Raw genomic sequence first — 16,823 nt, 5'->3', positions numbered from 1 at the left:
AGGGCCTGATCCTGCAAAGTGCTGAGTACCCCACAATTCCATTGCCATCAGAAGGAATAAGGGCTATTTAGTGCCACACAGGATGAAGCTACTGATGCTGCCTTCCACTGCAGTAATCCCCAGAAAAGGTTTATACAAGTGTCCTTGTCCTGCCCTGGGGATATTATCCCTCTGGAGGGACACTCATGGAAGTGGCAGGTGAAGCCCAATATATTAATTTTCTATCATATTTTTAAGATCTGCTTTACTTAATGGTAACCATAAAGTCAAACTGTCAGTGATTCACCTGTATAGAAGATTTTAATCAAGACCATTGTTTCTGCTTACTGCATAAAAGCATAGTACTCTGACCATCATTTGGAAATGTATGTACAGATACCATGTGAAAACTGTTCAAATGTATGTCGAAATTTTGGAAGTTGATTTCTATTTAAATTGTTACAAAAGTGTATAGATTTTCTTGTTCTTGACAGCTTTCTGCAGAGTTCTGCAAAGTTTCTAATCTCCAGCTCTGAACAGCTTTGGAAAGCATCCCTACAGAGACACAGATTCACAGGTCCTCAAGATGCACAGTTCCCTCAATGTCTTCAAACTGATGTTGATTTTTCAGAAAACATATTTCTTTGACTTTTCAGAAAAAATCTATCTCCAGAAAAAAAGCCAGAGATACAGATGCTTACTTTTCCTCACTAGCAGATTGTCATTCCTTTTTAGCTAGCCATATATTTATAGAAGGAGAGATTACAGGGGCTTTTTTATCAAAACCAGAAAGTATGAGTATTATTCCTTGTCACTTCCTAGAAATGAGTTTCTGTGGATGGCTAAATGGTTAGTAATACTGTGTTGATTTTCAGTGCAGAATTATGTGGCTTGTATATGCAAGTGAATTACTTTTCAGGCTATCATGTGATTCAAATATTTCTCTTTGAAAAGAGCAGCTACACCTGCCTGCTCCTCTCTTCAACCCATTCCCAATATACCTGTTCAAGATTACATGGAAGTATTTTGAAAAGAATTGAGCTCTGTGGGTTTTATAGAACAGTAACTCTATAGATATTAACACAGGTGCTCTTGTTTGATACTGGAAGTGGAAAATCAGGGCAAAGAACAAACAAAATTCTGGAACAGCTATGTCTGAAATAAGAAACCTGTAATTTTTTTTTTCTCTATTTAAGCTTATACGAGTCACCTGCAGTTCTCAAGCTTTCTGATACAAAGTGAAAATTGAGATTTCTGATATACCTGGTGATAACCTAGGCAGTGAAATGTCTGGATGTCAAATATGTAGTGGCTTGATTGTCAATAATTGAGTATATATCCACCTTCTTAAACTTGTACTTTTACAGCTTATAAATACTAAAGACTTACAGTCTCTTTTTAAGTTCTCATGCATTTATCTATTCCTCAGCATCTCTGCCTGAAAAACAGAAGAACATACCATGTTCATGTCAATGCCATTGGTGTATGTCCACGCATGCTGGAAGTATTCCTCCAGTCGCTGCCGCAGAGGGTTTGGGATTTGATGAAAGCGTATGAACTCCTTCACTCGCAGCATCTGCATGTGATACCGTGCAGTTCCCGAGTAGAGTCTTTGGATTATTGCAGATACATTTCCAAAAATGCTAGCGTACATTAATGCTGGATTAAATAGAAACAAAACTTTCTTAAGTCATATCGTTGGGCTTTGCAGATGAGTATGGCTAAGTAAAAGTTAAGAACAAAGAGAAGAGTTAAAAAGGTATGCATACATTTATAGGTTCAGTTTTAAATTAAAAAAAAAAAAGATTATCCAAATATGGACTATATGGGCTATAATTTCCTAAATCCACTCAAAACTCACTTTCTTAACCTATACAGGAATTGCTTACAGACACTGATATACAACACAAATCTTCTGACAGTTTGGATAACAGATTTTGAGTAGTCAAGCAACTTGATTACTTCCTGACACTGAATGAGTCACAACATATTTTTGCATACAACATTCTTTCCCTAGGAATTTGCCCTTCTGGCTGCATGCTTATAATCTTATTAGCTTAGAATGTTAAGCCATTTGCTCAAACACAGAGGAAAAAAAAAGATTAAAATCCACGATAAAATTACTTACAGCCAATCAACATGACACAGATGGAAAAGATTTTCTCTGAGTTGGTGTTTGGAGACACATTTCCAAATCCTACACTTGTCAGACTGCTGAAGGTAAAATAAAGTGCTGTAACGTATTTGTCCTTGATGGATGGTCCAGAGCTTGCATCACTCTTATTGTAATGCTTTCCTAGTTGTTCTCCTAAAGAATCCAACCAGCCAATCTTGTGAGCCAAGTACGGCCTTTCTACATTTCCAATGGCATACCAAATGCAAGCAAGCCAGTGTGCAATTAGTGCAAATATGCACATGAGGAGCATCAGAACTGCAGCACCATATTCAGAGTATCTGTCCAATTTCCGTGCTACCCTCACTAAACGCAGCAGTCTAGCTGTCTTCAGAAGGCCTATTAACGTAGTTGTCTGTAAAAATAAGACAGAAATTAGTTTTCCCCATCAGCAAATGTATTCTCATGAACAATAAGCATGAATAAACCATTTTCAAATTTCATTATTTTGAGAAATCATCAAAATAAGTAGAAGAACCCATTTCAATGTAATCTTAATTTCATTTTCTTTAAACTATCAATTTCATTATAAAACCAGGGAATAAAATAAGAAATGTACATTTAAAATCATGATATATTGAAGTTGTTATTATGCACTAGATACTCTTCCATGTTGAATATTTTTCTTGATCTGGACTCTTCAATCCACCATAATGGACTTAATGATCCAATAGATTCATGATTTTTAACATGAAAAAATCTGTAAGTTATTGGAACTACTCATGATATATGACTGTCCACATAGATAATAAGTATTTTTGAACAAAGCTGTGTGACTGTATTTGATCCTAGCTTAGAAACTCCTTGCAATGCTCTGGCACACATATTCTAGAAAAGAGAAGTACTAGGGCAGAAATGTCCCAAAGAGTATATCTACAAGATTCTTCCTGTTTGTAATGGTATGAACACTCATACAAGTAAAAAAGGTGAAGCACTGTGAACAGAAAATCATAGAAAAGTTACTCCAGATGAATCTTTTTGCATCTTTCAGGTGTAGTGGCAAGAGCCAGTAATAAAAATACTATACCACTAGAAAAATAAATTGGAGCAGTTTTAAGCAGGAATGTATTCCAAGCTTTTTGGTGCAGACTTGTGCTATTATTCATTGCAGCGTCTTTGAAGCTCTGATCTTTTTAAAGGAATCTAAAGGTTATTAATACAAGTTTGCAAATTTCAATTAATAAATCATTTTCATACTTGCTAATTCCTTGTAGAAGGGATGGACAGCATTGTAAATAGGACAACTGGACTAAAAAACCCCCTCAGCTACCTTTTTTCCTTGCATCAAGTCTGAACAGATATTGAAGTATTCAGTAAATGCCAAGATTGAACACATTTTTAATAAGTTGGTTGGTTTGGTTTTTTTTAACATGCATGTCATTACATGACACTTAACACTTACATGACACATGACACTTAACAAGAAAAGTTTTCCAAGCCTCACAAAGCACTCTGACAGTAGTATGCATCACATTAAAGCTTTCTTGCAACAAGTACTAAACTAGTTTTCATGTTTTATTAAATCCTTGAATTTACCATATTTCTGAGTCAAACCCCAAAGCCCTTGGAACAAAACAAGAGTCTTTCTTGGCTGCATTTATCAGTGGACAACTCAATAAATTGTTCATATTTTCTGAGTAAATGAGCAAGAGGATAATGTAGGGTAACACTCCTTAGTTCAGTTTAACATCCCAAATAATAACTTTAGGGTGAATTTCTCATTACCACGTAAAAAAGATTAGTGACCTCAGTAGTCTGAAAGACCATATCCTTCAAAATGCTATGCCTAGGCTGAGATTCAGAAGCATGTGAATATTGTGATTAGGTAATTTTTTTTGTAAGGTAGATCAGGCTTAAATATTTATGATCCTTTAAGAAAAGCTAAGATTTGTCTTTAGTGGGGTGTTTGAAACATTCTGTTACAGATGTAGTCATATCTCTACATCATGCAAGAGGCTGCATATTCTTACAGTGCCCCTTAAATAGATCAGATGGTAGATTGTGAATCTACAGTATGTCAGCACTGTTCCACCCCATTCTTAAGTTAAAACTTGCTAATATTATTCATCCTCAGTGTCAATCCTATACTTAGATACATCAGTTTGAGCTCTGGAGTATTTGGAAGGTATATAACACAAGAAAACTCCATCTCTTCAAGGATAAAATCAACATGAATGAGACTTGATATGCTTTAAAACATCAAGAAACTCATCCTGAGTTCTAATTTTCTTTAACACAGTGGAGAGGTTTTAACACCAAAATACAGCTGGTGGTAGAGGTGAAAAGCATGGTTCACAAGTTTTAATGTGCCTTACATGCTGTCCCAGCACAGAGGTAGCCTTCATATAGTAACAGTACACCTTCCATGTGTCACTTGGCCAGGGACAGAAGTTCTTGGTTTCAGAACTACATCTCATGCAATGCAACTTTGTTGGTGTGCTGGAATATTTTGATCAGCACAACACTCAAGGAGGCAGGGGTCCTATTCTGTTAGTTACCTTACCTCATCTGGTGCCAACAATTAATGTCTGCAAAGAGCAATCTGATAGATGCTGCTCTCTTCTCTGGATTGCTAGCTTCTCTGTTTTCATCATACCTATCTGCTGGACTACAAGTTCAAGAATAGTTGATCACAACTATTATAATCACATCAGAGTCTTTTATTTTCTCTTCTTTTCTCACCATCTACTCCATATTTTTATCTTCCCAAGTATGAGGGAAGCCACCTAACTTTTACAACATACACACACAAAAGAGAGAATTATTTGCTACCAACCATCATCATTTTGTGTTGAGTCTGCTTAAGCAGAAAAAAAAATTAAAATTACATTATTTCCCTATTATAGAAATTGGAAAGTCAACGGTCCAACTCCGTTGCTTTCCTATAGTTGAAAAAGTATGGCTCAAATAGAAGCATTCAGATAGTGCTGCATGTGGTATTTGGATTATTATTTCCTGTCCTTTCAAGACTCCATTTGGTATCAAGGTGTTTTAAAGCTGCATGAGCACATATGGAGCTCTCTTTAGAGCTTATGTTGTTTAATAAAAAGACTATTCAATACAATTTTTCATTGGGGATCTTCTTTGAAGAATCTCTAGATAAAAAAAAAAAAAGAGCTATTTCATAAAAAAGATAACCCTTATGACTGAAAATTTCTATTAAATGAAAAATGCTCCATTCTGACAGTTTTACGTTTGCTTCTTGCTAAACTATCAAAAAGGGATTATTGGTGAAATATTATAGGTAGCAAAGTAGGAAGAAAAACTGCAGTAAGTAGCAGCTTAGAAAAGTGATTGACATATTCAATACCATGAATGAGAGAGAAGCCGTGATGGCATGGTGAATGGGACATAATCTATATAGTGTCATTGCTGCTTAGATACACAAACCAGTTTTTTCAGGTCAATTACTAGATTTTGAGGGGATAAAGAATCAATTTACTTACACCTGCAATAGTGAAAAAGTCATTACATGGTCCAATAATTTCTGTTTCCAATTCCACATTTTTATATTTGTCTATTTATCTGCAAGAATACACTTGTTTGTTACTGTAATCTGTAACATTATCTTATGTTAAAGTTATCCCTTTAGCATGACTTTAGCACCTGGCATTTCACTCTTAAGCGCATCTGTAACAGGGGAGGTGTGTAAGAATGATGTTCAGGGGCAAATCCAAAAAGGACTCCTTAAATGAACTTTGGAATTGGTCCCTGTTGTAATCCTTTATGTTCCACACTTCTAATCATTGAATATAATTTTTGGCAATGATAAGTGCTCAATGATCAGAAAGGGATGCAGACCATGCCTGAAGGGGAATGCTGTAGTCTGATTTAGAAGTAATGCCATTATGAAAATGTTTGTCTTTCATGTACCTGTGCTTTCAAAACCACAGAAGAAAATTATCTGCAGAAAGATTGAGACCAGCCACAGATAATGAATGCACAGGTGATCAAATTTTCTCTTAAATCTCTGATCTTTTTAATCACCTTCTCTTCTGGTAAGAGAACTATTAACATGTTCCCTCTGTCCTTTATATTACTGTCTCTCTTCTTACTGCTTTCCTTAATAAAATTTATTTTTACTGCATGGTTTTATCTCATGTTTCTCTAGACTCCTTATTTACCTTTTGCTTGGTTTGCTGCTTTTAAAAAAAACAACTTCTTCATTCTGTGCATCACAGAAAAGTCAAACCCAACTCTCTACTTGTTAGTTCACTTTTCAGGAAAAATATATTATGATTTTAGCCCTTCTTAAATTAAATAAAATTGTTTGGAAGAACTGGATCAGGAATCCAGAATATAGCATATATTTTATACACCTTTGGGCCATTTTTGGATGCATATATTGAACAGTTTTTTACTCCAATGTATAGACAGAGTGAGGAGATAGATCATGTCTGTCAAGGCTAACCCCGAGTAATCTTTTTTTTCTTCTTCTGATAGTCCATATTCTTGATAAAATAGACAACAGCCACATCTCTTTGAAAACTAGTATAGTTTATGCTACAACTCATCTATTTTCTGCTAAGTAAACATCTGATCTCAACATTTTGAACACAGAAAATTTATTTTAATGATGCAATGCCAACACAGCACTTATATGCATCATGGGCAGTTTTTACAAAGTAAGCGACAAATCAAAGCGGCAGTTCTTAGATAAAACCATTTGACCAAGTCATCCATACACAATATATTTATTATTTCTAAAGACAGTATCAAATATGGTATAACTGAAAAATACTAGCTAAATCATTCAACGATTCAGCAATGATATTAGCTCTTATCAATGAAAGCTAATATTGTAGATTATTCTACAAAGGAACATTTAATTTTAGTTTAACTTTAAAAAATGGGATGGAAATACTAAGCAGCCTATTAAATGACAAGCAAAAAATACTTTAGGATACATAGGATACCACTGTGAAGTAATAAATTAAGATTTAGATTTCTAATTAATTTAAGCTTACCTCTTCAGAGCCAGAGCCAAAAATCAGCAGGTCAAAAGGTATTGCAGCAACCATGTCAATTAGGAACCAGCCTTTGAAGTAGTGAATTGCTATTTTTGCTGGGTCACTTACCACTTCTTCATTCTGGTTTACATATGTTGTTCTGAAGTTTATTAGAATGTCAATGATAAACATAATATCCACAATTAAATCTACAACATTCAGTGGGCTGCAGGAATATCCACACTCTCTCCTCTTCCGATCCTCACTATCATTCAGAAGGAAGGCAGCAGAGTAAGGGGTGAATATGGCGGTATATATCACCAACAACAAAATGAGCCAGTCCCAGACAGCTTTGAAAGGACTATAGTGCAATATAGTAAACTTGTTGATGCGAGGCGTCTGGAGCTTATATTCTGGTAGAACATCAGCCCCTAAGGATAGGACCTAGAATAAGAAATATACCACATCAATAATCAGACAGTGTATCTACTCCAACTTCCAGTAAACATAGCAAATACAGGACAAACTTAATAAGTAATTCATTGTAGTTTTGAGGATTAAGCTTCAATTACTTGGTGTTTTGGCAAAATAAACTTCTGTGAAATTTGTAGTGTCTGCCAAGTCCAATAAATTCATTGGCAATTTTGCACTGTGGGTTGATTCTTGTCCCCTGTAGCAAACATTAAGAGGCATATCTTATATCTATAAAATCTGCATTATTAAGCATGTCATCGAATTCATTTATCCTCCACAGGATAACCTTGGCAGCTTGCTCATGGCCAGTGAATGACTTTTCTTGCAGGATGTAGTGTTTTTCTCCCAAAGCAAATCTATTATCATTGGCTTGAATTCCCTACAAAAGAGTTTACTCTCATTAGAAAATGTAGGCAACCAAAAATAAAAAAAAGTTAGAGAAAGATCTGTTAGTGTCTTCAACAGCTATCTATGCTTTGAGTTTTGTGGGGTGAAAAACCTTCATGCACAGACAAATTTCACTGAGGCTATAATTCTAGTTCAGCTAAAGGTGTGACAAAGGATACCACAGGAGTATTGCCTTTTGCTCCACTTCTACTTTTGTCAATGCCTAAGGCTTATTCCTTTAAAAGTATGGATTTGTTACCTGCTGGTCTTATCTAAGCTGGATTTCAATTTTATTTGGAAGGATTATGTTTGTAAGCACTGCCTAATTTGCTAGCTCTGGAAGCTGAAATGTTTGCTTTGTTGCAGAGAGCAAGCATTGTGTGAGCACCAGATAAAACAAATTTCCTTTGGCTGCTCTTTCAGTCTGACTGAACTCTGACATGAAAGAACAAAACCTTTAAGAATAAGAAGGTAAATTATATTTTGTCCCTATTCAGCGTTTGGGACTGTCAGCAATGATGCTAATTATTGCCTTCTGTGCTGCAAATGATCTCCAAATCCTATGGGACTCAGATCACCACTTCATTTTACACAGACCAGTGAACAAACATCAGACGGTGACGACTGTCAGTTATTACCCATTTGGGCAATATTCATGTTCAAGAAATCTTATACCCTTTTTTCACCAGTTACTTCTGCCTATTCCTTATTCTCCTGCTAATTAAAAACAATTATATTTAGAAAAAAAGTTACTTCAAAAGCTATTAAAATGAATAATTCTACTCAAATGAAATGATTATTGGAAGGAGAAATACCTTGTCAGCGATATTGCCTGCTTTTATTTGCCTTCTTTTTAACAGTTAGTATTTTGGGATTTGAGATTTCAGCTTGTTCAAGACTGAGGGAGTCCATGCTCCTCAAACATAATCTTATAAAATTCTGAGGGTCAGCACACTCTTTTCTGTTTAAATTTCCAACAGCAAGTGTTGTATAAACCTTAGATCCTATCCTTATCTAAGTGTCGCTCATTTTATACAGTCAAATTCTACTCTGAAAATGTTGTGAGAACACAGGGGTTAATAACCATTCTTCTTTGAACTTGAAGAAAGAAGTGATTAAGACATCCAAAAGAATATATGCTAGTTTCAAGCAGGCACTAAGCACTGTGCTGAGCTGGTGGGTTGTTCATCAATTTTTTGATGAACATCAATTTTTTGATGAACATCAATTTTTTGTATTGTAACTAAGACTTGCACTTAACTAATGGTGCTGGCTATTTTTTTATGCATTAAACACATTAGGTGACAGCAAGCTGAAGCATTACTCAGTCTCTTAGCAGTCTTAATATTTTCAGTCCCCCACCTGATGAGTTGACAAGGATGTTTTCTTAATATTTGAGAACAGTGAGTATATGTGCCAAGGGAACTGCTATTTATAAAATTTATATCACTGTTCTTCATTTCAGACAATGAAGGGAATGGATTAGGCAACAAGGACAACAAAGCTTACTTCACATGTTTCTTTCTGTTGCTTGAAAATTCCAGACCCTGTGCTTAATTTCAGAACAACGCATAATGTAAATTGGACTTATTCCCCTGAAATTTGAGTTCTAATGTAACTTTAGTTACATTTATTCCTAAATTGGTTTAAATTGAGTTGGGGAAAACTGGAGTTAAAAACCCTAAACAATTGGACAAAATGAGGGAATGCAGTATAAAATTGATAATAGCAGAAATGGATCCAATTCTTTTGGTGATAGTTTCTTAGACATACAACACAGGAGAGGCTGAACTGATGGTTGTGAGTTTCATATTCATAATGTTATACAGAACTTTACATTTCTGCATTGCTTACACCCATGCAATAAGAAGTGAAAACAAACACTCACAGCTATTTTGTTTGTTGTATCTTGAGAAAGATGATGTGACTTCATTTCTCAAATAAAAAAAATCAGTTGCACATACAGAAAAAAGAAAACATACATTATTTAGTTTTATGTTGGCAGTTTCAATAGAGACTGATTGATTATGAGATGAATTTGTCCTTTTGCTGTTGTGTAACATCCTTGCAAAGCTTGGCTACTGCCGTTGGCCAATTTTGGCCATCTTGGCTAGATGGAAGACTTCAGTCTACTTAGAAATCCACTCAGAAGACCTTTAATATTTCCACTTACTTAAAATAGATGTTGTCACATTTATTGTTAGTAAAAAGAAAATGTATTAGCTTTTCTCTTCTGGCCTGTAAAACTCATACTTAGGATTGTAAAAGAGCTTAGGGAATGAAACATTTTTAAGAGTAAGAAATATGAGTGGGACAAGACTGAAGAATTGTAGTGTTAAAATGTCTTTGAACCTTGGGACATGACATGACAGGAAAGCCAAGCTTCCTTGCATCCTACCAAAAAGAAGACTATAATGTTAAGTAGAAAAAGTCATACTAGCTGCAGTAGGTTTCTCTTAAGAAAATTAGGGGTATTCAAACTTGATGAAATACCACCTCACACTGGCTTTCCTGGGGAAAGCAGGAATGTTTATTACTGGAGTGCTTTACAAGCAGTATTAGGTGATAAGATTTAATCTATTTTAAATGACAACATTTCAAGGTTAAATAAACTGTACTATATTTTGTCTTTGAGTAAAAAATGCTGATATAAACCTCAACTTTTCTGTGTTCCTGTTTATCTCGTGCACTGTTGAAGCAGCACTGCTGCAAGTTAGAAGGCTTCATTCAAACTCATTTTTTACTCTGAGAATCTTGCTTGAAGTGTTTCACAAAGATAGGGCTGGTGAACACCTTCTACAGTTTTTAGGTTCATGCGTTCACTTCCTAAGATCACAAGTTCAAGGTGGCATTTATTATAGAAGGGCTGCAATCAGATACCCAGAAAAATATGGAGTGAGATCAAAGTAACTCATAAATTAACAGTGGTAGATTTTTCTTTCTGAACTGTTCAGTAGCTTTCAGTTTCTCAAAGATAACAGTAGTTCACTGAAATTTAAAAAAATATATATTTAAGGATAATGAAAATTTATTATTGGCTGTTGTTCTGTTAAGTAAGAGGAGAAAGGAAGTGTAGGTACCAGAGGTGTACCAGAGGGACTATCAGGTGACAGTTACTTACAAAAAAAAGATTCAGTAAGCCTTATCACTTTACACTGTTACACTGTTTATGGTAAAATCTTTTTTTGGGCAGTTCTATCCTCTTTCCCCTTGAGAAAACCTGCCTGGTACCAGGTATAATTTCTGCCCTGTGCTGTGTTTAAAAGACCTTGTTTTGCATAGTGTTTTTTGATGAAGTGTCAAAGAGCCAAACTGGGTTGATGTGCTTTGCAGTACATTGGCCATATGCTTCACTGGGTAACTGGATTGTGTAGGGGACTCTTGCTATAAGCTCTGCAGCATCACATGCAGAAACAGTATTTGACTGTTCTTCTTCCCTGTACAGGTTCATTTATAAAATAGAATATGTAGGCAAAATATTAGACAAGATCTTGGATGATCTGGGAATTTTGCTCTGGTGTCTGTTACTGAGTTTCTCAGTGATCTTATGCAAGCTGTTGTTCAACCTCTCTAATTTCTGTCAAGTAGAGAGAATAATATTTACAACTGAAAGTATCCTAAAGGATAATGAGCAGAAAACATTCATAAAAGATGTTTTGCAACAGCAATAGGCTACCATAATTCTTACTTCTCTAAATTAATTGATTCTTTAAATTTTTAAGAATTCACACAAATATTTGTCCTCTTCTGCACCAAAACAAGTGTGACCAGCAGGTCGAGGGAGGTGATTTTTCCCCTCTAGGCCACACTCACGAGACCCCACCTGGAGTGCTGCATCCTGCTGTGGGGCCTCCTGCATGAGATGGGTGTGGTCCTGTTGGAGCAAGTGCAGAGGAGGCCACAAAGATGAGCATGTCTCTTATTGAGACAGGCTGAGTTAGGGTTGTTCAGCATGGAGAAGAGAAGGCTGTAAGGAGAACTTATAGCACCTTCCCGTATCTAAAGAGGGCCTACAAGGAGGTCAGAGAGAGGTTTTTTGCAAGAGGACAAGGCGGAATGGTTTTAAAGTGACAGAAGGCAGGTTTAGATAAGATGTTAGGAAGAAATTCTTTACTGTGAGGGTGGTGAGTCACTGGAACAGGCTGCTCAGAGAAGTTGTGGATGCCTCAGCCCTGTGAGTATTCAAGGCCAGGCTGGATGGGGCCTGAGCAGCCTGGAGTAGCGGTAGGAGATTGGAAGGAGATAATCTTTAAGGTCTCTTCCAACCCACACCATTCTGTCATTCTATGATTCTACTATTCAAACTGTACAGTTTCAAGAGACTCTGCTGCGAGACCTGTATTACTATCACATGTATATTCATAAATTTTGTTCTGAGGCATTTTCAATCTAAATTTATTAAAGGATGCAAATGCACACAGCAAAAACCAAAGACCCAGAAACAAAGAAGCATAATAGTATATGAATAAATCATAGCAGAAATAATAAATGATTAATGCCACCATAAATTGTTAAAGAAATATTTCTGTCAAACCCTTGCATGGATTAACAGTATGGTTTCCTGGTTATTCTACCACTTCATGAGAACAGAACTTTCATCTTGGACAGAAGTACTGCACATCCAGAAAATTTGAATGAAGAGCAATGTTTACAGGTGACAAAATACCGAAAGAGGTATAAGGGCTTGAGCAAAACCCAACAGCTTTAAGGTAGATGGACACAGATATCTGTGTGAAAAGTAGACGTAGAAGTTTGATGGCTGCAAAGCTTAATAAATTAGATGGTACTTTGCTATGTCTCATGACCAAGTGTGCCTCATATGAAGTGTATGTATATTTAAAGGATGTAGTTTTACTCAGTACTAAATACTGTTTTGTCACTGCTGCTTTTGCAACAGATGAATTAAAGTAAATCTTGTACTACCAAGATTATCTACGGCATAGCACCTCTTATGTTAAGAGAATTTCATAAACATTTAATAAAGTTCAAACTATAAATATAGTCCCAAATTACTTTGGGGACTTTAAAATAAACATTTATCTCACCCATAAAACATCTTGCGTACAACTATGGAAGACGGTACCAGTTCAAATACAGTGTTGAAATATTTATTTCTAGGAAATACTATAGGACATGAAAAAATATTATTTTGCAAATGTGTTGCTGGACTCACTCCAGCAGCAGCCCAATGCTAGGCACACAGCCCTGAGAACTGAGTGGATGATCACTCCTGCATCGTTAAGCCAGGAAGGATGTAGCAAATCTAGAAACACATCAGCTCCTTGTATGCTGAGAGATTGAATATCTACTATGAATAGTGATTTAAGAGACTCATTGTATAAAGCATATTCAACATCAAAATAGGCAATTTACATGAAAATGTAAAGAAGAAACCGAACCAGGATAATTGTATTGGAAACATTATTGTAGCTAGTGGAAAAAAAGGAAGGAAATGGAACGTCTCTTCAGATCTAATCCAAATACACAATACAGTCTCTTCCTTTTAACATGTAGTTTTGAACTAATTTTCAGATCTTTATCAACAAGGCTAATAACAGTACTGGACAGGAAAAACTTGGAAAGGAAAAGAAATGAGAAACATGAATCAGACTCGTAAGCTAAAGCCATATTCTTGTAATTGACTGGTTTTGTCCTGACCTTAAATCTGAATTATAGTGCACCCAAAAATGAGGCAGTATTACTTCAGCTTTAAAATGATTTAAATAGATTTTATGGAACCGTCTTCTCTTGATGAAACATCTCCTGGCTCTCTTTTCTCCTGTGTATTAGTTCTGTTGAAGCTGCCAAGTTATAACTAGCAAGTACATATCTTTCCTTTTCCTCTCTATTCATACCATTACCATGAGACATCTACAGACTGGACCTAAGGAGATTTCTGAATTTAAAACCAACTAAAAATAAATATTACACGAGTATTAGTGAACAAATGGAATTTAAATTAACATTGGCTCTCTGATAGTAGGCATTACCTAATTCCCCAAAACACTTTAAAGGAGTTTTGTATTTCAGTCATCTTGATGATTGTCTTCCTTATGCAGACATGAACAACTAAGAAGGTTACACCAGTACTGAAAGAAAGCTGAAGAGCTCTTGACTTGGTAAACCCTCCAAACACAGCATTATATAAGGTTTTCATACATCAGTGTTAAAAGGTATTTTTACATGTAAAAGGTATTTTTACATGTCTTTCAAAGGATAGCTATTGAAGAATGTCTCCTGAGATACTAATGGTGGGGAATGTTAATAATACTTGTCTTCTCGTCTTTATCCTTTGTCTTTATTAAAGGCTTTAAAATTATGCAGTATGACTATTTGTATATAATGCTGAATATGAAAATATTTGAACCTGGAAATTCAAAACTTATCTGAGTGTATTTTAATATTTTTTTGTTCCAGATATCAGTCACTACCTGAAGCTTGTTTGAGAGCAATGGGACTTCCTGGGAGTGCTAACTTCATTGCTGAGGCCATGAAGTGCCAAACTTTCATAAAGTTATCAAATAATTACATGAATCTTACACAGCCACCCAAAATCTTCAAATAGTTAAAGAAAGTTATGTGTGAAAGCATGTCTTGTGACTAAAGGAGTAGAACAGCCTTTTTCTCCTGTTTGTAAAATACAATTTTTAGGTTTCAGGGAAATAATATTTATTGGATGTTACCATCAAACAAAACTCTTTCCCCAAAATTGAATACATGTAATATCTCTAACCTATAATTTATTTTTATTAAGCTAGATACTAAAAGAGAGGAGATATTTTTATAGTTCATTTTCCATGAAAATATTAAGAAATGGTATATAATCTTAAACCTCAGGAGCCTCTTCCTGCCAGTCCGTATATAATTACTTTCACATTAGTGGGTAATGCATTGTCAGAGTAACAGTTAGAAGCATATAGATTTACTAAAAGTGCTTTACTGAAATTTAAATCTTAAATTAGGGATATACAGATCAGTAAAGAAGATATTTACAACTGACTTTTTTTTAGCAAAAGTTAATGATAGAATATGTATTAAAAGTTGTGTAACACTCTTCTTTAAAATTCATTATGAGATATTATTTCAGAAGACAGCAAATGCTATCCTTCAACATCCTAGTGAGTTTGTGAGTTATTCGTTGCTCTTCTGGCAACACTAAGCTGCTGACAAGCACTTATATGTCTGAAAACAAAATATCAAGGGTCAAATTTGTTATAAAGGCTTAAATTATTGTGCGGTTTTTAGTAATCGAAAATATATTTTCTATCATCTATTCATGGCATGACAATAAAACAAGCAGATTTTGAACTTGGTGATGTTATGTCATCCTTAGAATATTTATGAAAAAAGTATTTTTCATTATTTTACACTTTGACTGGCTTGCTAGCTGTCAAATACTTTGATGCAGATAAAGAAAAGCATAAAAGCTGTAAGAATTTCTGAAGTGCATGGAGTGAAAATGAAGTAGCTACATTCCCAGTTTGGTTCTACAATTATAGTACTTATTGACAGAACTGTGAGGAGTACAAGAGAAAGGGAGAAAAGATCCTTATGTATATATTCATATTTAACTTTCAGTTTCATGGTATATGTAATTTTTTTCCATAATATGCAAAATAAGCAAACAATAGTTTCTAGAAAATCTGCTTTTTGTAATTAGACCCCACAGTGTTTAAAAATGTATGAACTGCAATTGAAACTGCTCTGGTAGGGAGAAAAGCTTACTTTAGAAATTACCATCTTCCCTGTGGCTCTCCTTGTTTGTGCTTAATGAGCACTTCCCAACCTTGTTCACTTAAAGGATACATTCAGTCTTAGCATTCTGCCCAGGTTGCCCAAGTTCCCCTCTCAACACCACTTTTAGGAAAGTTCAGCGTATTACCCAAACTTCCATAAAATTTGATCATCAGTATTTTAACCAAAAAGCCATTTGGCAAGGGTAGATGGAACAGACTGCATACATAGATGCAGATAATTTGATGATACAAATTACATTTCATTAGTAAAACCAACCTATAAAAGCATGATCCAGATTTCTAGGGCCATCCATTCAATTTATGCTGGTTAGGCAAAGAAAAAAGGTGAATTTGTGACCATGGAGAACTGGGCAGACAAAGTTGCCTTTGCTCAGTCAGTTGCTGGATCTTACTTTAGATGCTTTCATTTTTTTTACAATGCAAAAACATATTTTGTTTTTGGGGAATTGTGGCAAGACATGGTATGATCTTCATAATAATTCTTCACTAAATACTCTAGTACTCCAACAAAAACAGTAACAAAACAAAAATAGCACAAAATCAGTGAGACAGAAGTAAGTCCTTGAGAGGCTCTACCTTGCCCATGTTATGCTAAATGAAGCTCATGTATAGAAGAGAACAAGATGTTTTATTTACGGATTTAACCAGTGTCCTGGTTCTGGCTATGAGAGAGTTAATTTTCTTCTTAATAGCTGACACAGTGCTCTGTTTTGGATTTAGTATGGGAATAATGTTGACAACACACTGATGCATTGGTTGCTAAGTGATGGACCCTACCCTAAGTTATGGACATTACAGTTTCCCAGGCTCTGTCAGTGAGCAGGTGCACAAAAAGCTGGGAGGAAGCATGTCCAGGACAGATGACCTGATCTGGCCAAAGGGATAGTCCAAAGCATAGAACATCATGCCCAGACTATAAACTGAGGGGGCTACCAGGAAGAGAGACTGATCATGGCTTGGGAATGGGTTCGGCATCAGTCAGCAGGCAGTGAGCAACTGTATTGTACCACTTGTTTTTCTTGGGTCTTCTTCCTCTGTGTGTCTGTCTCTCCCCTTTTCTCTTCCTCCCTCCTTTTGTTTACAATTGCTATTAGTATTAGTATC

At 35.5% G+C, this 16,823-nt stretch overlaps 1 protein-coding gene and 1 long non-coding RNA gene across 7 annotated transcripts in view; one reads left to right on the top strand and one right to left on the bottom strand.

Moving 5' to 3' along the window:
* LOC125328247 overlaps nt 1-1,428 on the top strand; it is a 45,731-nt gene extending 44,303 nt beyond the window's left edge. Inside the window, exon 4 of the long non-coding RNA XR_007204625.1 lies at nt 474-1,428. This is a non-coding gene — a long non-coding RNA (uncharacterized LOC125328247). The remainder of the gene's footprint in view (nt 1-473) is intronic.
* The window catches only part of KCNH7 (potassium voltage-gated channel subfamily H member 7), a 218,345-nt gene that overhangs the window by 38,197 nt on the left and 163,325 nt on the right, over nt 1-16,823 (bottom strand). For 3 of the 6 annotated variants that reach the window (XM_048308541.1, XM_048308545.1, XM_048308548.1), the window contains 3 exons: nt 7,120-7,545; nt 2,108-2,507; nt 1,439-1,638 (listed from right to left, as the gene is read on the bottom strand). In XM_048308541.1, the coding sequence (XP_048164498.1) occupies nt 1,439-1,638; nt 2,108-2,507; nt 7,120-7,545 (1,026 nt within the window). Of the gene's footprint in view, nt 1-1,437; nt 1,639-2,107; nt 2,508-7,119; nt 7,546-16,823 lie in introns of all 6 variants that reach the window. The other 3 variants (XM_048308544.1, XM_048308547.1, XM_048308546.1) reach the window with 1 other exon arrangement.

The sequence above is a fragment of the Corvus hawaiiensis genome, chromosome 7, assembly GCF_020740725.1.
Source record: "Corvus hawaiiensis isolate bCorHaw1 chromosome 7, bCorHaw1.pri.cur, whole genome shotgun sequence".
Taxonomy (NCBI): Eukaryota; Metazoa; Chordata; class Aves; order Passeriformes; family Corvidae; genus Corvus; species Corvus hawaiiensis.
Note: the sequence above shows the minus strand (reverse complement) of the source record. Positions and strands in the feature narration are given on the sequence as shown.